The 25205-nt window shown below is 44.8% G+C and overlaps 2 protein-coding genes across 7 annotated transcripts in view; one reads left to right on the forward strand and one right to left on the reverse strand.

The window, feature by feature from the left end:
- COL8A1 (collagen type VIII alpha 1 chain) overlaps nucleotides 1-11888 on the forward strand; it is an 88301-nt gene extending 76413 nt beyond the window's left edge. The window contains exons 4-5 of the mRNA XM_082774229.1: nucleotides 5635-5950; nucleotides 7416-11888. Coding sequence (XP_082630355.1) covers nucleotides 5638-5950; nucleotides 7416-9322 — 2220 coding nt within the window. The 5' untranslated portion in view covers nucleotides 5635-5637 and the 3' untranslated portion in view covers nucleotides 9323-11888. The remainder of the gene's footprint in view (nucleotides 1-5634; nucleotides 5951-7415) is intronic.
- Nucleotides 11889-14599: 2711 nt separating this feature from the next.
- Nucleotides 14600-25205, reverse strand: part of ST3GAL6 (ST3 beta-galactoside alpha-2,3-sialyltransferase 6) — a 42024-nt gene continuing 31418 nt past the window's right edge. For all 6 annotated transcript variants that reach the window (XM_082774243.1, XM_082774241.1, XM_082774246.1 and 3 more), the window contains 4 exons: nucleotides 23235-23421; nucleotides 21937-22074; nucleotides 18156-18308; nucleotides 14600-16503 (listed from right to left, as the gene is read on the reverse strand). In XM_082774243.1, the coding sequence (XP_082630369.1) occupies nucleotides 16423-16503; nucleotides 18156-18308; nucleotides 21937-22074; nucleotides 23235-23421 (559 nt within the window). In that variant the 3' untranslated portion in view covers nucleotides 14600-16422. The remainder of the gene's footprint in view (nucleotides 16504-18155; nucleotides 18309-21936; nucleotides 22075-23234; nucleotides 23422-25205) is intronic.

The following is a 25205-nucleotide window of genomic DNA, read 5'->3' on the forward strand; positions in this document are numbered from 1 at the left end:
GTATAATTACCACTGAAGCCAAAGGCAGTTTATAGATTATAATCTGTTTTTACGATTAAGCCATTTAGATATTTTCACACTTCTCTAAGAAAGCAACTTGAGGCACCAATTTGAATTAAAAAAAAAGAAATAGCATCCATGACATATTGAATATTCCCCATCAGCAGCAGGTTTATGCATATGTGCATTTTCAAATGTTCACTGTGACAATCCTTGACTGTCCTATGACTGTCTTAGATTTACTAAATACCACATGATAATCAGACACAGTTGTTAGACCTTGAGCAAAATGATTTAATTTATTTTTAACATACTGAACAATAGCTGTTCCTCAGCAACTCAAATGGAGCACAGACACTCAACACTACTTTGTTTCCTTGGAGGAGGCAGTGAAAAGGAGGGGGGGGGGGAAATAAACAAACCTGATCTTTGTGGGAGAGTTTCACAAGAGACAAGAATGCAGGGCTGCATTTAACAAATCCCAGTTAGCCGTGATCTTTCCTCCCTGCTGAGTATGCAGGCACTTTAGGAAGATAAACTCTTCACCCACTAAGGAAGCAGGCATCGCCCCAGTGACACTGCAGACACTGTCAGAAGCCAAACGATGAAGGACAGTCTAAAACTGGCATGGAAGAAACATTTCTTCCTGGCAGCGCGACGCAGCCCGCGCACAGGGTTGCTGTCTCCCCCAGCCCTTGTGCTCTCTACCACCGAAAATAAGATTAAATTGGTAGAGCTAGTCTCAATTTGTGTTATGGAACTTTGAGGGGAAATTTGTGCCAAGTTACATTTTGTTGCCCTCACTTCCTGTTTATATGTGGATTGCAACTGAACATACAAAAAGAAAACCTCTAAATTAGGAGTTTAATTAGTTTGATTGCAAATTTGAAAACATCTGTTCAAATGACATAAAACCCTGCTTGGCACAGAAAGGCAGAAGAGTTTTCTTACCTTGAAGTGGTAATGTGTGTATTAAGTGGCACCCTAAGCACTGAGCAAACAAAATTCTTTGGCAAGCAGAAGGCTGTCAGTTTCTCCTGCCCCTGAAAATGCGAGTTGCCACTGAAATTCAATTTCTGTGCAGTACAATGCCTCCCCAAATCCATTCGGAAAGTATTTGGCGATATACAAAAAAAAAAAAGTCCTCAAGGGAGTTAAGGACTAATGTTGCAGAGATTAATTTTAGCTGAGATTAAGTTTTGAAATCAAGTCTGAAAACTGCGGACAACAATGTGCTAGGAAGATGACTGCTCAAGTCACGTGCACATTGCCATGGTGCTTCCAGGAAGGAGAAGCCCACATACTTGACTTTTGACATAAAAAAGCATAAAAGTATTCCCTAGTCGTAGTCACACTCAGCCACTGGTGCTGAGCAACCACAGGAATTAAAGGCTTTACGGCTGCTCTTTTTTTCTGTGAATTTTGTGAAAAAATTCTTAGAAGAAAGCTAGCTGGGTTAGAATTGGTTTACAAACGGGAAAAAAGATATACTCATTGATTTAATTTAATGCTTTAGAGCGGGTCAGGACATTAAAAGAAAAGTATAGGGATGCATGGGGAGTGCATGTGTTTGCAGGTGTAACACAGAGGTTTAAGGAACAACCTCATATAAACAGTAACAGTATAGGCTATTTGTTACCAAAGTAACACTAAAAAGGAAAATAGAAAATGGCTATCACCTCTTGCAAGCTCTTTTTTGCCTCAACCTGGGATGCCACATACCTCTGTCTGTGAGCTGGGAGCCAGGGAAATCTCTGCAGAGGGCTGCTGTGCATCTGGACCTGCCAGCACTCTGCCATGCAGCTGTGCTTCTCCTCGCTGGCTGGGTTACGTTGTTTGCTGCTGGCTTGGCACTCTGCTTCCCTGCGTGCCTCTGTGTGACAGGGAGAGACTTCAGTGAGGTTTGTGGGGTTCCAGGTGGGATCGGACACCCCAAGATAAGAGCCATCCCTGGGTACGCCACTGTAATACTTGGTAATGCGATCAAGGATATCTAGGATACTCCAAAAGTAGCTATGTTCCTAAGCACTCTTGATCTCAAGCCAAAATCATCTCAGAGAACATAGCTTTTTGGCACCAAACGTTTTTAGTAGCACTCTTCTGGGCACAAACTCTCCAGAGTCACTGGGAGGCTCACTTTGCAAGTTTTCTGGTTTTCTCCTTTCCATGTGGAAACCCAAGTGCTGGCAGTCCGCGCACTCCATGCAGCAGGGAGCGAGTCCCACAGCTTTAGGGAGCCCCCATGGAAAGGACCCCAGGGCAGAAGAGTTTGGGTCCCTGAGGTATGCTCAGTGCGCCCTGTGCACCTTTGGGAAACACAGCACTTCACAGGCTGTGGCAAATTAAGCCAACAGAGCTAGCCCTGGGGCAAGCAGCTTCCAGGTTCTGAGACACTGGTAAGTTCTACATGTATTTAACCTGAAAATTGGTTGCAGAGCTTCCCTGTAACAACCAATTAATCAAAGTCTGGCTTCCACCCTTCGCAAGACCACCTATGATTTCAAGTCCCATGCAGACGGGCTTCACTCTTTCCATACATTCTTCACCCAATTAGGCTAAAACAGCCATTATTTCTTCACACTAATTTAAGAATTATGACTGCTGGTACATTTTGTTTTGTCTTCAGTTTCTGCTGACAAACACAAACAGCCAGAGGGAGGTCCTTTCTAGTTTTCTCAGGAGAAAAGCTCTACCAAGGAGATTATTGAGAAATGTTCTCACTTGAGCTTTGCCCGTAAAACTGCGTATTTTTTTTCCAGGGACTCTCTCTCACCCACAGAGAGTGCCACACGTGTTCACACACAAGCAGTTGAACATTGTGGTTTGGGATAATTTTTCTTTGCCCTCAAGTTGCTTGCCCCACCCTAGGTAAAGCAAAATATTTACTGTGTCTTAATCTGAACGATGGCAGCAAAATGACGTGCCACACCACATCTGCTGGAGCAGGAGAGACATGTGCTGGGCTGTGCGTGAAGACAGCAGCTTGTCCTCCCTCGTTCTTCAGACATTCAAGCAGTTAAGGATTTACCTGCCATAAACACGTAGACACGTTCTCACTGCTTTCTGCCAGAAGCCCAGGAAAATCCTGTTCCAAAGTTAGCTTATCGTGCTGCTGACAGATACCTTTGAAAGCACTTTGGATCACACTACACCAATGCGTTTGGAGGCCATCCCAAAATTGTTGAGATATGGGTGAAGGGTGCGGGAAGTCTTACACTTTGGCTGCATCTTTAGCACGTATTTTTCTCCTCCTTGCTCTGATATTGTCCTTACTCTGTTGTCACTGCTATCGGTCTACTTTTGCTATTCATAAGCTCTGACAGACCTGTCCAATGTTTAGGATCTATACACTTCTTTTAAAAACGAAGACCAAGGTTTCCAGTAGCTTTTAGGCTTTTAAAGATGCTGATAGCTTCCTAGTGAGGTCTTCACACAACTAGAGAGCAGTACATCCAGGCATTCCGAAACAAACTGCAGGGCAGAAAGAGACCTCCAGCTTCCCTGTCCAAGCACCTAAGGGACTTTGCAGAGAAGCCAAGCAGGATGAGAGACAATGAACTTTGGCTCTGAAGACATCCCCAGGGATGCTTTGTGCTCTAGGTCAGGCTTGCCTTACCAGGACAGTCCCCAAGAGCTGTAGCCCATTATGGGGAGGTGGCGAGCAACAGCACACAGCTTCACCTCATTCCTCATCAAAGTTAATTTTGCCAGACCCCCTTCTCTGGGCTGTACGGCCAGCACCCAGCATGTCCCTTCCCAGGTACCTGTGGCGGATCCCGAGCCCCAGACAGCGTGCGTGGGGCTGCCGGGAGACGCTGACCTCCTCCCACGAAGACGTCGGCCAAGTCCCATCTAGCCCGAGGTCGCTCAGTAAATAAACCCCCACCTTCCACCTCACAGGCACCGGCCCCGGCCAAAGTCAATAGATTAGAAGCAATCTGTCATTTCCAGGCCACACTGTTTTGGTTATGATGAGTGGAAAAAAAAAAATTTAAAGGAAACGCAGATGCAGTGAGGTCACCTCATTTTCTGGAGCCTTCCTATCTCTCCAAGCTCTTGCCTGATTGCCCTCAAAATTTCCACGCACGCACACAGAAACACCCCCTGTGCCTGTAGAGCTGCAGGTGCATTGCATTAGGCTTGGCAGGGCCAGGGGCTCGGTGGCAAGCACGGGAGGTTTGGTTTTCTCTCCTCTGTGGGGAGACTGGTGTCTCCCCGTAGGAATTTTTTTCAATTACTTCAAATAGCTCCCACTTGCGCACAAAAACCACATCTTGCTATACAAACAAAGAGAAAAATTAAATCTGAAGGAATTTTACCTATTTCCCTCTTCACTTATTCCACTGAAGCAATTTATTTTTTTAAAAAGAAAAAAAGGAAAAAACTGGCCACCAGAACAGCAAAGTAGCAAGGCACTAATTTAATAACCTCATTCTTCAAAGTCCACCCTGCCCCCTCATACTTATAGGCTTTAACAACAGCCCCAAACTATCCAACACCTTCTGTTGTTTTTCTTCCCAAGGTTTCACTGCATTTCTCTCCCCACACAAGCGGTGCTTTTCCACCACAGCACAGGCAAAGCTCTCCAGCAGTTGGGATTTTCCCTGCACATTGAGGCAGGTGTTACCCTACAGGCAGCCGAGGCTTTAGCCAGTGGTTAGGTCTGGTGAAGAAAGGATTATAGAAAAGCTGACAGAAGAGACCCCAAAGAGGTCACTTGGGGCTGAAGGGCGCTCAAGCTGTGGGGCAGGGACTCTGCGTACCTCACGCCCATCCCTTCACCACACGGCAAAGCACCGAGCCGGGGGCGAAGACCCACACAGACCTCACTGGAGATGAAGTCCGTGCTGAAATGCTTTGCTGAACGAGGGCGAGCGGCTGCCCTTTGGGGTCTGGGTGCCCCTGTGGGCTCGGCTCCGCGTCCCCTCGCCACACGGCGCTGCTGGGCGGGAAGCCGTGTGGCGCGTGCTCCACCCAGCGGCTGCGGGCAGCACACCGTGGGGTTGGTGACTGGTCCTGATAGAAAAACATTAACTTTCTGCCGGTTGTTTTAACGACAACAGTGCTGTTACAACATCTGTGGGGAGAAAGCTTCTTGAAAAACGCTAATAGGAAAACGGAGGAATCACAGTATCCTGCACGGTTTAAGTTTACCCTCCCTCAGTAACAATCATATCCGAATTTCCTTTAAGTTATTAGATTTCACAGAACAAAGTGAGGGAGAGACATTTTAAAAGACGAACAAGCCTTTCCCTAAATGCTCTGCTAAGGCAAACTACTGGGGAACTCAGAGCAGGAGCAGAACACAAGAACTGAGTGAGATATCACCACCCGGTCCATAACCCTCACAACACCAGAGAGACAAGGCTTCTCTGATGGCCAGTGCCAGCACTCCTGGTACTTGCACCGAGCCCTACAGCTGCGAGTGGGGACAACACCAGACAACCCCTGAGGGCCCGATGCCTGCAGCGCCCCACGAGCTCACCCCCAGTTGCAGCCACTCACACACTCTCCTCACCTGGGCACTCCGTGCTTCCCGCCATCCAGGCCCACAGTGCTAGCTCTAGGTGATGAACCAAGCCTAATATAAAACAATTTTCTGCCAACTGTGGGTTTTGCTGTTTTTTTCCACAGGTTATGGCTGTGCTGCTGGTCCCCGTGCAGCTACTGGCGGTGGCTGTTGCCATTTACCTACAGCTGGTGAGGTCCACTCAGGGCGGCGTCTACTATGGCATCAAGCAGCTGCCACCCCAGGTGCCTCAGTACCAAGCCCTCGGACAACAAGTACCTCACATGCCGCTGGGCAAAGAAGGCATCCCGATGCAGCACATGGGCAAGGAGGTGCCACACATGCAGTACGGCAAGGAGTATCCCCACCTGCCTCAGTACATGAAGGAGGTGCCACAGGTGCCTCTGCTCGGCAAGGACATGGCTCCCAAGAAAGAAAAAGGTAAGCGGGCTCTTCATCAGCCCTGCACGGGGACACACATGGCTGCCCATGGCAGTGTTTGCCCATGGGTGAACAGGCTGCTGCTGGCTGGATGTAGCGTAGGTTTGCTCTTTTGATTCCTGAAGTCATCTTTCTGTAGGTTAACCGTGGGACTAACATGTTGAACATACAGGGTGTTGCTGCTCAAGTCTGCACAAACAAGCACTTTCAGAGTTCAGTAAAAGAAGTTTGGAAAGTACTAAAATATTTAAGAAAGCAACTAAAAATGTCCAGACCTGTAATGTCCAGTGTCATACAATCCTTGTGGGCACAGCAAGTGTATGTGCAGCCTCAGCCCAGCTGGTTAACTCTCTGCCTTTCTAAAGGTCCAGAGTAATCACAGCTTCCACTGGCTTCAGTGGGCAATGGAGGATTTCAGGGCCTGTTTTTGGAGTGCCTAAACAAGCACGACTCACTGTAGTAAAACCAACCTGTCTTGTAAGCAAAGGTTTTCTACATGCATAAAATGCAAAATGTGCAGAGAGAGAGGGTTTCTGCCTCTCAGAGAACAGTCAATTCCCTTGCCCTGAAACCTCATCTGTCTCCTTCCCCCATATCCCAAAGCTCTCACTTCTTCAATTTTAGAGCAGGAGAGAACCAGACTTTCCACTACATGCAGAAGTCTGCAGCTTGAAAAGCAACCTGCCCCTAGCACAACCGCTCCCAGGCAGCATCTCCCTCACCTCAACCTGAAATGTCAAATGGTCACACACAAATAAAAACGTGGTTTGGGACCATAAAAAGCTTTTTGTGAAGTGTTTAGAGGGAGATCTAATTAGCCATGGCTATGCCAAAAACTTTTGAGAGCTTAGCAATGCCAGGTAAGGCTGTAGGTTTCCAGTAACATTTTAATGTGAACTAAAGCCTTGTTGAAAAGGCAAGTCATACCAGACTTAAACTTTGTACTGTTTCAACCTTATTTTAATGATGTTAATCAAGGAATTCTTGCTAATGTAAGCCCCTACAACAAGCAGGGCCCCTCCAACAAGTTACTTCACCTCTTAAGGGTGAAGTACTCCTATCGCATGAGCACACTGAGCAGCTCCTGCATTCCTCTTAAACTCATATAGCAATATGGGACAATAGGCAGATTTCACTGCTTAATATCATATACATGGAAACACTACTAAATGGCTTTTACGTGACAAAAAATAAGCGAAGAGGATGCAAAACAAGTATTTCATATAAACAGAAATACACACGCAAGTTTGGGGTATGCAAAACAGCAAGAACATCCTCTTAATTACAAACATCAGCCAGTAATTTTCTGGCCAGTTCGATTTTTCCACCTACCACAAAAACAAGAGGTACCATAAGAAGCACATTCAGTTTAAAATTACCTTTGTGTTTTTCAAGAGATGTGATTACATTCACCTTTTTTCTCTATTCCCCCCCCCTTTCCCTATTTCTTTCCTCCCCAACCCAGAAATGCCTGTGCGCAGCTTGAGGGGTGAGCAAGGTCCCCCTGGTGAGCCTGGACCAAGAGGACCACCAGGGCCACCAGGATTACCAGGTCACGGCGTGCCAGGAGCCAAAGGAAAACCAGGTCCACAAGGATATCCAGGAATTGGGAAGCCGGGTTTGCCAGGGATGCCTGGGAAACCAGGGGTGATGGGGCCACCAGGGCCAAGAGGGGAGATGGGACCGAAGGGAGAGGTTGGGCCCATGGGGATACCGGGACCACAGGGACCACCGGGACCTCACGGGCTTCCAGGAATAGGGAAAGCGGGTGCTCCAGGGCTGCAGGGACAGCCAGGACCTAAGGGTGAACCTGGGATGAAGGGGCCCCCAGGGGCCCCCGGGATCCCTGGTCCCAAAGGGGAGAAGGGTGTCGGGATCCCGGGTTTGCCAGGACTGAAGGGCCCACCCGGGCTGCCTGGCCCCCCTGGCCCCGTGGGTCTGCCAGGGGTCGGCAAGCCGGGGATGGTGGGGTTTCCAGGACCGCAGGGTCCCCTGGGCAAGCCTGGCCCACCAGGCGAGCTGGGGCCACAGGGACCCCCGGGGGTCCCTGGGATGCAAGGCCCTCCCGGCGTGCCTGGGGTCGGCAAACCCGGCCAAGACGGCATCCCTGGCCAGCCGGGCTTCCCAGGAGGCAAGGGGGAGCAAGGCTTGCCAGGCTTGCCAGGGCCCCCTGGCCTCCCCGGGGTTGGGAAGCCGGGCTTCCCTGGGCCCAAAGGTGAGCGTGGGGTGGGCGGCCTGCCCGGCCCCCTGGGGCCCAAGGGGGAAAAAGGGCACGCGGGGCCACCCGGCATGGGGGGGCCTCCGGGAGAGCCGGGCCAACCAGGCCTGCCAGGCATCATGGGCCCCCCCGGTGCTGCGGGCTTCCCAGGACCCAAGGGAGAAGGCGGCGCCGTGGGGCCACCGGGACCTGTGGGCCCCAAGGGTGAACCCGGCTTGCAGGGGTTCCCCGGGAAGCCAGGTTTCCCCGGGGAAGTGGGAGCCCCCGGGCTGCGGGGGCTGCCAGGCCCCACGGGGCCCAAGGGGGAAGCTGGGCACAAGGGCTTGCCGGGGCTGCCGGGCGTCCCTGGGCTTGTGGGGCCAAAGGGCGAGCCGGGGCTGCCCGGCGCCCAGGGGCTTCAGGGCCCCTCAGGGATCCCAGGCATTGCAGGGCCCAGTGGCCCCATTGGCCCCCCAGGACTGCCTGGGGCCAAGGGGGAACCCGGCCAGCCCGGCCCCCCCGGCTTCCCTGGCATGGGCAAACCTGGGGCTGCAGGGCTGCAGGGCCCCCCGGGAAAGCCCGGGGCGCTTGGACCCCCTGGCCAGCCCGGCCTCCAGGGGCCCCCCGGCCCTCCCGGGCCACCTGGCCCCCCAGTGATCATCCCCCCAACTCCGCCGGCTGTGGGACAGTACCTGCCCGAGGTGGGGCCGGGGATAGATGGCGTCAAGCCCCCTTACGGCTACGCGGGCAAGAAGGGCAAGGCCGCCGGTGCCGTCTACGAGATGCCCGCGTTCACGGCGGAGCTCCTCACCCCCTTCCCCCGGGTCGGCGTGCCCGTGAAGTTCGACAAACTCCTCTACAACGGCCGGCAGAACTACAACCCCGCGACAGGGATCTTCACCTGCGAGATCCCCGGGATCTACTACTTCGCCTACCATGTTCACTGTAAAGGGGCCAGCGTCTGGGTGGCTTTGTTCAAGAACAACGAGCCGCTGATGTACACCTACGACGAGTACAAGAAGGGCTTCCTGGACCAAGCCTCCGGGAGTGCCGTCGTTCAGCTGATGCACGGAGACAAGGTTTACGTTCAAATGCCATCCGAACAGGCAGCAGGACTCTATGCTGGGCAATACGTGCATTCGTCTTTTTCAGGATATTTATTGTATCCCATGTAAAAACAAAAACCAGACAGTCACACACACACATACAAATCTAAACCTTTCTTCTCCGCTTAAAACTCTTATACCATGAAAGATGCATTTAATGACTGTTTCGGACCATCTTGTACAAAAAAAAAATACAAAGTTTAACATTATGCACAGCTAGATATAAAAAAAAAAAGTGTGGTGAACATATTTAAAGGTGTGTATCAGGTTCATAAACAGTCGTTTTGCACCCAAGGGGGACATATTAGCTGTACATTATATATTTCTGTGACGCCATGCTTCATTTCATTCACAATAATGCAATACTAAGGTTCAAATCAGTTTACGTCACTCTCCTGTTGCATATTTAATTGATGCATTGATCACAGTTATGAGATGAAAAACAGTGACTGAAAACATAGTAGGTCAATCTCAAATTACATGGGAAAATTGAGTGGCTTTTTACTTGTTTGGGGGGTTGGTGGTGGTGGGTTGGTTTGGTTTGGTTTTGTGGGGGTTGCTTTTTTTTTTTTTTTTTTTTTTTTTTACAGAAGGGCTGCCAGACAGGCAGAGGTTCTTTTAGCTGGAGATCTTTATTTCTCTTCCCGTGTAAGATAGTCCTGCAGGTTTTTGTTTTGTTTTGTTTTCCTAAACAATTTGTTTATTATGGAAAAGGAATACTGATGGCATAACCATTCCCTGAGAGCTTTCTCCAGGGGTTTTTGGACTCAGATGGGTGCCTGACTCCAGTGGGCACTGGGTTCACCTCCAAATGCACCCAAAAAGCCTCCATCTGCATTTGCACTGTTGAAGCAGATGAGGTAGATCACACAAAATTTAAAAATTTGCTTTATGCCACATGATTAAGACATCTTGGCTGACATGTGGCAATGCAGCAGGGTCGTATAAATTTGCTTCAATTCCTGTATTCATGCTAAAAACCTGCAGTCTGTCTGGCTTGTAATAAGATACAGGTATTCTGCCACTCAGCCAAAATTAAATCAGTTTACTCTTCGATGACTAGGCAAAGCAGAAGTAGCTCTGCTTGCTAATTAACTAATTCATTGTCTGAGATCAATCAATAACTTTACCAGCAATACTGACCATAAAAATTTATCCAACAACTTCATTTTACATAAAAGCTGATTTCCAATCCTTATTTATATGTTACCAATTGTCTAGGAGAATCTGCAGAGGCCTCAATCTTTTCTGTATGTGGGGAAAAGCAACTTTTATGCAAGAACTGTCTGTTCATCAATGGTGCTAATCTCACCTCAAGAGTATTAATTTAAAAATGACAGTGTCCTTTTCTGTGTTTCCCTGTACAGTGCTGCACATCACACACTTACGTTAGTTGAAAGAGTCAAATACTCCTCACTTCTTCCATGTCTTAGCTAATGCTACTGCTTTTGATTCAAAAAATGAACTAGATTTTTCATGCAGAACTAAAATTGGATTTAACTGGCATTACTGTTATTTAAGTGCAGAGTTTAATGCAGTCTAACATTGACTAAGGACTCCAGTGATATAATGTGGTGCTTTATCTCAGAAATTTTATGGAACGTTGGCAGGAACGGATGGACAGCTTACCAGGCATTGGTGACTTGGGTATGTTTCCAGAATATATGAGATATGTCAAAAGCAAATAATTTTGTATTTAAAATTTTTGTACTGATTTGAAAAAAAATATCTTATTAAATATCTTTAAAAAAAATCCTCTCTTCATTAATGAGGGTTATTAGAATGAACATTCAAGCCACAAAATACATGTATCAGACTACAAGGACCCTCTAAAGCCACTGACAATGTGATATGAAAAAGCAAATCTATATATAAATACGTAGATTTTTCTTTGTTTCCTCCCTGCTGACAAGACTTACCTTAACTCCCTGAGAGGAAGGCATTGTCCTAGCGTTGCATTTAGCAGGAGGCAGCAGCTGTGGACCCAGAGGAATCTGGGGTGCAAGAGGCTCCCACGAGGGCAATGGCACATTCCTAGTGCACTACACAGAGCAAGGGTTCGACAAGGAGCAGGTGTTATGGACTGGGGACAGTAGCACGTGTAGGAGTGCAGCTTAAAAAGGCACAGAGGGCAGGATGTGGGGAAGATGAAAATTCAAATAGCTATGAGATGCGTTGTTGGGTGGTTGCACTCAGCCAAAAAGCCAAAGTTGGCTGTGGGCTTCCCAGGCTTCAAGACACCTGTTACAGCCCCAGCTCTTCCGATCATTTGAGAACAGCTTTTCCCATTCTGCTGATCTCCTCATGCCCCATTTTTTCTCCTGTGGCAAAAAGCTGGTGTGAAAGTGGCAACCAGTTTGTCACTGACTAGCTCAGTGATGATCTGTCGCTCCACTGTAGAGAGTGGATTGCAGCTGGTGGTCTCACCTCAAAGATAGGCATTTCCTCCAAGCTGGTGAACTCCTGAAAGGTCGATACCAAAACGAATGCATTGAATACCCACCACTTGGGGCAGGCAACTGTTTTAAATTGCCCTCAGACTCCCTGAGGCTGCTGGCTAAGCAGGTCCCTGCTCCCCATCATCTCATTTTTACTGCACAGGAGGAAAGAGAAAAGATGACATGAGTGAAGTACTAAAATCAGTGTTGATTCTTACAATCTAAAGTCGTTCATCACACACATCTTCCTAGTTAAACATCTATCTTAACATTCCCCTGAAAGAAGGCAGTAAGGCTGGTAAGATTAAAAAGCCACCAAACAATGTCAGGAGGATGCTCGTCTTGACGTTGCCCACAAATACCATGTCCCAGCTGTGATTTTAATGAGTCAAGAGTGATATTTCTACCTGCAGCACAGTCCAGGTACTGTACCTGGGCTCAAAAAATTTCAGCCCTGTTTGCCTACTAACCACAGTAGTCCATTTTGAAACTCGATGCCCCATCTGACAATCCCTTATTTACTTTACACAGCACTAATAATGGGCTTGGGCACACACACGGCACGGGCCTTGCAAAAATAAGCTTGAGGGCAGTATCTTTAACACAATTTATTCACAGAAAAATATTTTTTTTTCCATTTGTAGCATTCAAAATTTCACTTGAAAAACTCTAAGAATGTCTTCAAAATACAGTTGGCACTTTAAAGGCATATAAAACTTAAGAAAAATGGCAAATAAAATAATTACCTACACCAGAAACCGACATCGAGCTTTCTATGTTCTTAAAAATCAGACTCTGCTTAAAAGTTAAGGTGTTAACTTTAACAGGGCACTGTTAAAAAAAAGAGAAACATGGCATAGGATACAAGAAATACCATACACTGATTATTAAACACCAACATTGTGATTCTGTATTATTCTCAACACAGAGCCACTGGAATATGGTTTTGTTTTAAGCACTCTTTTAATCTTTAAAGCACTCTCAAATTCATATTTAGTGCAATAATTTCTCACCTTCCTTCTTGCAACATATCTCAGAACTTCCCTTAATTATTACAGTAGAGGAAAAGATACCGACAAAAACAAACAGGCACCCTAAAAGTCTGAGCCAAACAGAACTTCGGCTGATGCAAGTTACCTGTGTGTGTCTGTGTGTACGTGTTGGTACTTTAGAGCTGGGTCTCTCTGATGGTGAAGCATTTTGTACGGGGGTGGCAGGTACAATGCTGGCTTGAATTTCAGCAGACTGCTGGAGAATGTGAAGGGAAGAAGCAGTGGTGAAACCATCTGCAACTGATACAGAAATACACTTCACATAAATTACCTGGCACCTACGTAGTTATGCTGTTACCAGACACGGAAATAAGGCCTGCAGCACCCTGGGATTTAAACATGACAGCTTCACCACTGATGATGTGATCAACGTAATGGGCAGCTAGTACAATAAAATTTCAGTGCAGAACCCTTGCCTTTAGGAATGACAAAAATGGGAAGAGAAAATCTTAATATCAACTCACTCTCAAAGAGATTGAAATAGTTGGTGTAAGCATTATTGCTTTTTATTAATATTTTTTTTTATTAAAAAAGTCCCAAGCCTTATCTTTGATATTGCAAGCTACTTTTGAAAACATGTGCCCAGATAAAATAGACACCATGATCTGTAGACATTACTGACAGAGTACACAGCGTTATTCCTGCCTACATCAAGTCCATGTAAAAGCAGTAACTGTTCTCAAGGCAGAACAGCACAAAACCACCTCATGAAGTGAGGCTGACGAAGCAGTGCTGGCATACACAGAACCCTACCAAAACATCTTACAGGGGAAAAACAATGAATCAGGTAGCTCACAGCTTATTATTGAAGATAAGAGCTGGCAGCCAGCAGGCTGTGCTTTCAAAAAACACTGCCCTCCGGTTTATCAATAGCGTTAACTCTTGGCTCAGGCCCGAGCGAACAGGCCTGGCTCTAACCTTTACTGAGTCACCCTCCTGTGAGGGCAACCTCAGCCTACATTGACTCAAACTTTCCTGCAGGAGAAAAAGAAGCAGGGAGAAAACATCCACAGGAGTACTGTTTAATTGCCAAAAAGAAAAAGATGTACAAGTGGGGAGACTTACTAAAAAGAAATAAGCAGGAGCAGCTGATAGGGATATATGCCGGTAGACAGCACACTAATCACGTGGAAAACAACAAACACAGCCAGCACCACCACAAGAACCAGACACTGCATGGAGAGGGCAAACGCAACAGCTCTCCTGGACAGAAGTCCTTGCAGTCAGCGTGGTGTGGGATGTCAGGTGGACGAGGCCGTACCCTGGTAGGCAGTCCACAGCAGCGGGGCACCCCACAACACTTGGGGGAGCCAGGGCTGGCTCTGGGAGCAACCCCAGGTTCCTAGGGCGGATGCACCCACCTCTGCCTGGCTCTGCCCTCGACATGGTGAGACACCTGCTAGGGGCTTCCATGCAAAGAAAGGTCAGTGTTGTGAGCTTTATGAAAAACCTTGCCTTGGATTTTTGTTTTCCTGGGGAGTTGCTGTTGTCAGTAGTTTAAATCACTGCAGGCCTGGTGCTATACAGTCATGTACAAAACTTACTAACTGAAATAATCATGAGAAATACATTATGGTAGAGCTAAACATAGTAGTATTACTACCTTCTGGTACATAACCCCACCTATTCCTGTTCAGATTTTTAAGCAGAGCCCTTCTCAAAGCCTCAGAAATGTGCCTGTTAAAAAAGGGATGGGGGAAGGCTGTACTCAAGAATAACTGAGTAAGACTCCTTCCACCACCTTGTGAAGAAATTCTGGGTTCCCACACTCCTGCCAGGACAGGCACCTGCCCCGCTGCCCCCAGCACCTCTGGCATGCCCCTCCCCTCCCTGCACCCAGCTGGACAAGGACTGACCCCACACAGGATCACTTGATGTGGCTGAACTGCCACACTCATGGCACTGCCTGTACCACAAGGGGGATGCAGATTTTTATGACATCCTCAGTTATTTTGAATGCATCCAATTTGCTTGAAACCAAACAGAAGTCAGGAGTCATTAAGTGAAAATACCATGCAGCAAAAGGCACCTCTTCTTTGGGTGAGGTTTGCCTGCAAGTCATGCTGCACTCAGCAATTCCCAGCTGGCAGAACCAAAGGGCTAAAGAAAAAGACGAGAACTACAGGCAGTTTTCAGATACCTATTGCACTCTGCAAGAGAGATAGGAAAAGGATGAGACTGATCTCTGGTCACTTCAATGCTTACTCTTCTATGTTGCTGTTCAGTACGCTTGTAATCCTCAGTTCCTGAAAAAGATGATACTGTGCTAATGACTTTTTTTCTACCAACATTGAAGAGGTGTTTTTTGTTTTGTTTGTGGTTTTTTTTGGAAGCAAACTTTTGTGCTTTCTTTAGGTGTGATTGATCAAGATAACCTAAAGATCTTCAAACAAACTTGACACAATAAGGAAGATATACATGTATATATATCCTATGAAAGAATTAGAATGGCATTTCACTTTTTCATTTAATCTTTGATAGTTGTCAAGGTCATTCCCTAACAAATTCAACTAATTCAGCAGGCCTGTCTGAGACAAAAATCAATACAGGAAACGTAACCATCCCATTAAGTACTTTCATAAAATCCCATGTAAATTCCCACTGCTAATTTAGTTCAGCCACTTTCTTTAAATCTAAAAGTAAAAATGGAAGAGATTAGCAGAAGCCAAATGATAATTCAGCTGATGTACATCTTGAATGTTCCCTAGCATGCTCCACTACCAAAAATAAGAACAGTTGTTCACATTGATGCATTTCGAAGTCGGATATTCATTACAGCATGTGAAAAAGGGGATTATGCTAGTCTGGAAAAATTATCTTGATACGTGACAAGTGAACAGGAAGATACACTCTGCATCTCTGTCCCAGCTCACATTCCTCTTGTGGTTTGCAGGAAGTAACAGACAAGTAATTAAGACAAATCTTCAGTCTTCAAACTCCCTTTTTTCTAAGAGAAGTCAAAACTTGTAAAATTTATTGGAAGCACAGCACAGGGCGTATGTTTTTCCATAAACTGGATACAACACAAGCATTGTCAATACCAACAAATCCACAAATCAGACCAAAGGGTATTCACCTTTGGCACACGCAGACAGCAGTTCAGAGTTGATGACCAGTGCAGGCTGTGGCTTCTTCACTGAAGATGATGTTCTCTGCTCAGGAGTAGGACAGACTTACTCCTGTGTGCTTTATATGTTTCCCCTTCTCCCAGACACAGTAATGATTTATAGGCATTGTTTTTAAAGCCACTTTGAGATTACAAGAGATTCAAGACTTTACATCCATCTATTACCTAAACACTCTTCGCAGTCTCTTGACAGTGTAACCTTTTTGGAGGACAATGTTAAAAAGGAAGATATTCCAGAGAATTGAACAGTTGGAAAAAGTTCTTGCTGATAAATAAGTCACGTGGATCACATTTTTTTTCTATATCCCTGATACTTTCAGCTGAAAGTGTCATGTTTTTCCCCACTATTAAATAGCTTCACAGAAATTCAGTTCTCTGCTTGCAACAGTCCATTATCCTCAGGCTTAGAAGAAGCTTCTGCCTTGTGAGGTTTCTGTGCTCCTTTTAAACAGTAAACAGTTACGTTGCACTTAAAAAATAAAAGTGTCATACAAAAAAATAAAACTTTTTTGAATCTTGAAAATAGTGATTGTTCTTCATATTTTCCATCTTTCACGTCAAATTGACCACAAAGTTCTTGTCTATAAGCTTCTTCAAAAATTTCTGCTCAGCGCTGATGTCATGGTATTCATTCTAAAGAGATGTGAGGGAATAATAATTAAAAAAATTAAATTCAACTTATTATCAGAAGCACCACTTTGTTGCTCTTTCCTTCTAATTACTTGTGTTACTTGGAAGATGCTAAGAGCAGGAAGCAGGGAAGCAGGGAAAAGACTTCTTAGATTGGCTGTAGTACAGTCTCCCAGGAAAACAGGTGAGTGAACCCATTGCTCAAAACTAGACTAGACTTTCTATTAGGACACAAACCAAGCCCGTAGGACAGAAGCCCTTCCTTTACCAACTCTCCCAGCTCCTCCCTGGGCTTATAGGCAACAGCAGTACAATGACATTTACAACACAAGCAGTCAGAAAATGAGTAATTCTCAAAGCTCAACCCAGGTTCTCAAAGAGCACACAAGACATTTGCAGCTTGAATGTGTCCTGCCAGTCAGCTCTAACAAGCCCAAACCAACCCATTTTCTGTGCTCTCTCATGCAGGGCCCCAGATAATCAAGAGACCACTGAGGTTAGTGGAGGACAGAACAAGGAAATCCAAAACATCCACTGGGGACTACAGGGAATTCAAAGAACCTCGTGCTTCAGGTAAGCTTACTGGACACAGAATCCAAAAAAAAATTAAGATGAATTCAGTGTAAATGCTTCTGTTTCAAGTTCTCAGATTTTAGGAAAGTTATAGATGTCTATTCAACTAGTGATCAACCTTACCCAAGTCTTGAGTATATTGGCAAAAAAGAAGGAAAAAAAGCAAAGCACCTGCAGAGAAGAACCTGAAAATGACCATGAGTTCAGTGTCAGAGGAAAATTATCTCAGAGCAGAGGGCACATAGGATTCATCAGAGAGACTTGAGAGGCTCGTATGGACATTGCCCCATACTACATTTTCAAGAAAGGCAGGAGGAAAGAAAATAAGCCCTGGTTGGAACCAACACACCATACTAGGTGTGCATATGGATGAGAAAACTGTTCACATTGATGTAAAGGGCCGAGACTAAGATGCTCAGAGTACAGAGCTGAAGGCAAGAGCAGAGACATTACAGAAAATAGAGGCATGGCTGTAGAAAAACACTTCTCTGCAGGAGGAGAAGGCACTCCTGATGTCTGCCAGCCTCCTGTTGCTTCCTTCCCTGGTGAGTTGTGGCTTCCACCTCCTGGAAGCACTTCCTTCTCTTCCTATCCCTCTGTAAGAGCTACTTTTCTTTTCTACTTTTCAATTCTGAAATTCAGCTCTTTCCCCAGCTGCAAGTTTATAGATTTTAACTCCTTTACTTCTTTCTTGTTAAAGAAATTTGGCAACTAAGACTAGTTTTTCAAGTAGCCACCAAAGAACTGAAACAAGAACACTGCCTATTCATGTTCTGACAATGTGCCTCTACAAACAAGAGTTGCGTAGCCTAGGAAGAACACCATTAAAGCAAAACAGAGTACACAAATGATGATGTTACAGAATAAGGTGTAGCTCAAGGGACAAATGTTACCCACATTTTTCAGAAACAAAAGCAAGAGATGTGAGTTTAAACAACATTAACCCATGAGCAGCTGAACCAGTAGAAGATGGGAGGCCTTTCTAAACTGCAATCCAAGTTTTTATCTCGCTGCATTGCCTTCCTCACTTACCAGCAGCGTTTCTCAAAGTATGCCCCTCAGCATGAACAAGTGCACCTTACCTGCATCATCTGAGACATTGTATCGTTGCCATAGTAGTGCAAAGAACTGTTTCTGTCAGTGAAGTCGTACTTGAAGCCTGCCAGGTGAACTTCATGACAAATGTGAAATGCTAGTGTAATGGCAATTAGCCCCGTTGTTGGGTGCTTGGGTTTCTAAAAGAGAACACAAACAACATGCATGCAAAATTAACTGGCAGCTTGACATGAACAGCAAAGCTAAGAAAAAAGGCAGAAAAAAAAACAGGGAGCCTAGCTCTTCTACAGACATTTTGTTTTGGGGTTGGATCCCCTCCTGTCTCATAAGGGAGTAAGGTGCTGCCTGCAGCTTTTCCATGGCCAGGATACCTACTGTGTCAGCCTTCCCTGAGATCTTCTGCTTTTCTAGCAAGAGCTGAGCCTGTACTGTAGCTCGTCCCTCAGCAGAGGCACCAGTAAGGTCCTGTCACCCCACCACTCAGCAACCTACTTTCACAAAACCAGTCAGACTTCTATACATTGGAGACAGTTTCTCCTCTATCAAATGTGACAGGGTTATCAGATGTGTTCAGAAAGTTTCTAGATGACTAAGATCCCAGTGAACAGAGTATGACATGTCTCAAATCTTTTTATCACCAAACTGAAAACATGCACTATAGCTGTATTAACTTGGCTATATTTGAACTTTTTCAGCAGGGAAATTCATGAAAAGGCAGCTTTAGATCTTCTCCCACTATTTTCATTAGAAGAAAGGACACTATATAAAATTGCTTATGTCTCCCTACAATAAGAAAGCTCAGAAGTAAATGCAACTTAAAATACCAAGAGCAGGCAATAAACAGGTTTTAATCGTGCAAACTTAAGAGCATTGAACTGAAGATTTGCATTTCTTACAAGACCAGAGAACTCTTTGGAAGCATCATGTAAATTTTATGGTAACAGTCATGGCTCTTTTAGCAGCAGCTAAAATGATCTAAGGAAGTAACTGAGGCAAGGTTTGTACACAGAGGTAATTTCTTTCATCATACCAACCGACGAAGCTTAAAGAAAAAATTCCCTATAAATGGGTAAAACTTTCAGGCAGACATGCCAGTCTTGGCTAAAATAACAGTTTTATCAGAGACCAAATGAACTGAACACTTCCAGTAGCTGCAGTCGTACCCTAAAGTGAGCACAAAATCACCTTCTTTTTTGAATTCTTACTCAAGGCTCAAATCATTTGCCTCTGAAAACAAAGCAGGCAAAGCAGCAGTGGATAATTCTGCACAGGAAGAAGGCAGAACTAAATGACACAAAAACACATCTTTGTATTATATGCTAAAGGAACAAATTGTCAGGGAAAACTTACTAACAACTCTTTAATTAACTCTCCTAATTAAAATCACACAATTGAATTATCTTTTACGTCATTTTTTTTTCTTGTACCTTTATACAACTTCTGGGGTACTCCAAAAATGACACTGACTTACAAAGCATACCACTGCCCAGGGTTCCTGCCAATTAGCAAAACAGCTTTCCACCCTGGGGGCCTAATACCATAAACTTAGTGGTGCACCTGTTACAACGTCCATATTAAATAGTCCCCCAAAATTATGACAGGCATGGTACCTGTCAGAATTAGTCTTATTTGGAAATCTCAGGAATATCACAGGTTGTGAGCTAGCTCTATTTACCCTTGCCTATCATAAATACACAGTTCACTTCAAAGGAACATAGTAATTATAATAACAGACCTACTTATAAAATACATTTTCATGCTTTAAGCATGCTCTTTTGTCCAACCAAGCCTCAAAGGAAGTTCTTATCAAGCAAACTGATTTTCTGTGGATTCTGCCAAGCAGAACTGCTGTCACTGAAGTGTGCAGATCCTGGCTTGCCCTCGCAATGTCCACAGATCTTGGCCCACAATGAATTTTGTTCAGCCAGTCATGTTTAGTGGGAACAGGCATGGTGCTGCAATGACTCTAACACTTTCTGACTTTACTGCTGCTGGGGAAGCACATTTCATTTTACAGTTGTTCTTCCCAGCTCTGTTAATACCATCATATTGCTGGCAGAGAAACTGAAATGCTTGCAGGACTAAGCACAAATGCACACACAGGGAATATAATGTTGGCTTAATGGTAAAGGCAGCAACAGTAACAGCTGTCTTTGGCATCTTTTCAGGCAGAGGGGGCTGAAGCATAGGACAGCATAGGCAGCACCAGTTCCTCCCTTCCCCCCAGGGATGTGCTCTAAATACAGAGAGCTCCAGACTGGGTCATGCAACAGACCACCCAAGACGAATCCCGACTTAACTGAGCTGCTTTGCATCAGCTGTGCCAGAGTGACTGCAGATGTGCAGGCTCCAAGCCACAGCCCACCTCTGCGTGATGGGAGAAGTGAGGACAAGTACACCTAAGCTCAGCTGTCGCTGCTGTCTGGGATGTGGGGCTGTAAAAACCTGGGAATGAAGCAAGGGATGCAGAAGAGGCTGAAAGGGGTACCTACATCCTACCACAGACATGCTCTGCTCCAGCTCCAATCAAGGGCACCCAGCAAGCAGGAGAGGAATGAAGAACATATACATTACTCAAAGGGACTGAGCAGCCTGCACCTGCATATCAGCTCCAGGACACCACACACATCTGCTTGGCTCACTGACAGCACCAGCTTCAATTTCACTTCCACTAAGCAAGGAGCAGCACAGGAAGAGACAGAAGAGATTTCTGGAACCATGAAAGCCATGGATACTCTGTGGCCCTTTCGGAGATCAATAAGCTCCCAACTTCTGTGCTGTCCTCTTCTCAGCTGAAGAGCTGAAATGCCACGGAGCCCTGGCAAGCATGCAGCCGAACTGGGAATTTCAGTTTGAGAGTTCATAAGGGAGACAAAGACACTAGTAGACCACTATTTTTTAGAAAAAATATAATAATCAACAACAACAAAAAACCACACATAAGAAAACAAGCAACAAACCACAAAACAACTCCCTCAAACATTAGAAAGATTAAACTGAAAAACAGTTGTGGTAGATACTCCACAGTAGCAGCTTGTCAGAAGTTTCCTTGTGTGTCAGTTGGCTGATCATGATGAAGCAGCTCCATGCAATGACTGTGACCCAAAAGAACCGCATTTGTACAAGCATTTCTGTTAAACAGCCCTTGTGCAGTCAGGAGTGACCATGTCAGGTCTCCTACTTGAAGCCTTACCTTTCATCAATAAAACATTCTTCAGCCAGAAGCTGACAGTTGAAATGTTGTTGTTGTATTTTGTTTTGTTTTTTATATCCAAAATGTTGGTTAACTCATTACTTAGCTTGGCATCAAATCAGTAAGTTCAAGAATGCTGTTAGATACACGTCATTAGAGCAGGTCTGGAATATCCTGCGTGCTCCCCACTTCTTACCCACCCCCAGTAGAGTGAAATTGCAGCAGTGCTAAAATTACTGCTTTGTTTGCTTGTTTGTTAAGAAAAAAAGCCCTACGTTTAGTACTTCAAAACTCCTTAATATTTCTAGATGCTCTTCAGATCCATTGTGTTCCAATGCCTATCTGCTTTTCCCAATTTGTAAGAGGAAATGAGACAACACTTGTAGACAGAAATAGTTAATACTAATTATTAAACCCATAAATAGAGATTTTTGGCTAACAAGACTGGAGTTCAGGAAGTGTCTATTTTCTCTTTTTTTTTTTTCGAACATCACCTAAGCCCAAGCTTACGCAATGAGAACCTGAAAGATGTTCTAACACAGTCCCACTATAATGAAGAAATTATTATTTCTTTGGTGGCATGTAACTAAAAGCTAAAAAAGAAGAAAGCTTACCTCTTTTTTGGGAAACCTTGTTGGGAAATGAAGCCAATCATAAGCTGTTTTTCTAGTGATGCTGGGATCAAGAATCCTGATCTGATTAGATTTGTATATCATGTTCAGAGCTGGTTTCTTCCAAAAGCCTTTAGCACTCTGTAACAGGCAAATAACTACATGTTTTTAACTGCCAGACACAGTTGAATTTGTTTTGGTAGCAACTCTAATTCTACCCAGAGCAAAATCCAAAAGCAGCACTTTGAGGAAGAAGAAAAGGAACGTTGAACCTCCTAGACAGAATTCAGTAATAGTATGTGCCAAATTGTGCTCCTGCAACAGGACACAGAGGTTAGGGCTACAGCAGAGGTTATGGCTGGTTGGCTGGCAAGCATCTTTGCAGAAAAGTCCCTGATGGACAACATGCACCAGCACTGTGCCCTGGGGGCAACAAATGCTTATTATTCACTTGGCTAATTTAACAAGAACATATGGAGCAAGTAGACAAAAATGATCTCTCTCAAGTACTTTGAACTAAGCCTGCCTGTGGTCTCACAAACACTATTTTGGGTTCCTTCCAGCCCCAGCACGAGAGAAAGCATCGAACTGAGGCAAATTCAATAGAAGGTCACTAAAATGGGTAGGGGGCCTGGGCACATGTTGTGCAAGAAGGGTTTGAGAAGCGTGTGGGTTTTTTTCGGCCTATCTTTAAATAACTGATAGGGGATTAAAAAAAAAAAAGACAGAGGGGATTAAAAAAAATCAGACTAAGAATCAGAATCAGACTAAGATCCTGGGGTGTGCAGTGAAAGGATGAGAAGAAGTTCTTTCCTGTGAAAGTAGTGCAGCACTGAAACAGAGGTTGTAGAAATAACCCTGGAAATAATTGAAATTTACCTGGACAAGGCCCTGAGAAACTGGTATAGCTTTGAACTTGGACCCATTTTCTTTGAGCAGGGGTTTTAGACTTCAGACCTCCAAAGAGAGGTCCCTTAAAAAACTATTCTGTAATTTCACCAAGTGTGCAGGATAAAATAACCTGGGAAATGGCTGGCGCACGTGTGTCAGAATATGAAACAGTGCTAGAACAAGATAAATATATTTCTGAGAAGACAACTGCTTTGGGGCGAACAGCCAAATTGAATGTAGGAGTGAGAAAGAATAGAGGCATACAAGGGAAAGGGAAACTGAACAGACATAATGGGAGATCCAGCATTCTTCCCAACCAGGAGGGCTAAGGTTAAAAGCAAAACAGGTAAGTCTCGTAGGAGAAATGTGTGGCAAACTGAGTGCAGAAGTGCGTAAATATTTAAACTCACAATTTTTTGACCGCCTAGTATCTCCCAAAGCCACTTTAAGTCACGTGGTTTGAAGACGATGATAACAACAGTTGTATTGGGGTCATAGTGGATCGGATCTGAGAAGATGGATTCTGGGTAAGAAAGGCGGAAAGTTGTCCTTCTCCCAACATCCTCTTCATACCCTATAACAGGGCCATTATTCATTCTGCAGAGGACAGAGACACAGAGATTGCAATGACTGCCCCACACATCTGTCTTTACTGTGTGTGGTTGGCACACACAGAAGTCTGCAAGGCAGGCAGCACATCCAGGCATGCAAGGGGTTAGGGGCCCAGTGTTCACTTATCACGTTACACAGTTGATGAGCAATTATCAGGTGCCTCCTGCATCACCTGCTAACCTAGAGGGATCAAGTGCATATGGGAACATGGCCAAGGTGGTTTAGAGTACAACTGCATGATTACTTATAATGTGTCACTTGAGCAGAAACTTTCCAATTTTAAATCAATCACAGCAACTGGAGAAAACCTAAGAGAATATCTTGCTTGAAGAATTACCAGCTGCTCCATTCACATTACTAGATGACCTGATTCCCACAAAAGACAATTCAAGAGTGTTTTAATACTCTCCACTGTCTACAGCATATGGCAATAGGGATTATGACTGCATATAATGATGCTGATACATATTTATAGCGCTTTTTGTTTTAATAGTTCCTGTACAGCTGCCACTGCTTTGTGTTACAACATATTAGTAAGCAGCAGGCAGGTGATTTCTTCTGGGTAAGGTCTCTTCTGCTCTGAGGTGCCACAGGAGCTGTGTTTAACTCTCCATCTTGCAGTTTTTGCTTGATGGCTGTGTTGCATATTCTTTGGAGTACTCAGGCATACTTTGCTCTGCTAATGCAACTGAACTGCTCGCAATAGGAGGTATGCTGGTTGGGAGCAAATGTTTTAGGCGGGTACACAAAAGAACATTTCAAAGTTTTTATCACAACTGGTTATTAAATACAATATGCAAAAATCACCTCTTTCTTCATTCATAGTAAAAAAATGTATACTGCATTTCTGAAGCAATTTTGTTTTTAGAACTGACCATTTTTAAATGTGTGACCCAGACATCTGTAAAAATTCCCATTTTAAGGAGAGTAAATAGATCTACAAGGAGCTTTTAAATTGAAGGATTAAATCCAAATACTTGAAATAAGTTAAAAAGATTTCATGGCGCTTCCTTGCATCACTGACAGCAAAGTAACAATGAGATTGAGACAACATTGAAGCAGAAACTGAAATGGTAAAGGTTTTAATGAAAGAGGGTTCAGGCATACCATCTGACAAGACACCTACTGGCAGAAAGGCCATGTTACTGGTTACTATCTCAGTTTCTGTAGAGAAGAAACTGTTTTATTATTATGCAGAAAATACTGTTATAATTAGCTAAATAGTCCATTTCAGCTTGCTTGGCGTTAGAACATCCCCACACACCTGTTCCCCTCTGAGCACTTTTTCAGTTTCCCTTATCCAAATACCCCTCCTCCAGACCCCAGCACCCTCTTGTATGCTTCTAGTACAAGCTAACATGTTTGAGGAAAAGAGACAGACACCAAAATCATGCTCCAGATGACACGTGCCTTGAGATGGACTTCACAGGCTAAGTGTTACTTTTAATCCACTCCAAGCAATGCATGCACTAGCACAAAGGAAAACAGGCATGGTGTGGAAGGTCAGAGGCAGGGCTGCCCAGGATGCTGGCTCACAGCAATGGGCAAATACAGGACTCTGGACTGTCACATACCCAGACCCATCTCAGATGGCAGCATCTTGCACGCATGTATCCATCCATGAAACAGAATACACACAGTGTTCCTTCCTCCCTCGCATCTATCTAATAAAACACTACCTTTTTACTACTACTATTCTGATGTTTTTTGTATTTATCTACTACTACTATTCTGATGTAACAGAATAATGGGAGCTTTAATGCATTCTC

This window comes from Aythya marila (assembly GCF_965140915.1).
Source record: "Aythya marila genome assembly, chromosome: 1".
NCBI classification, from domain to species: Eukaryota; Metazoa; Chordata; class Aves; order Anseriformes; family Anatidae; genus Aythya; species Aythya marila.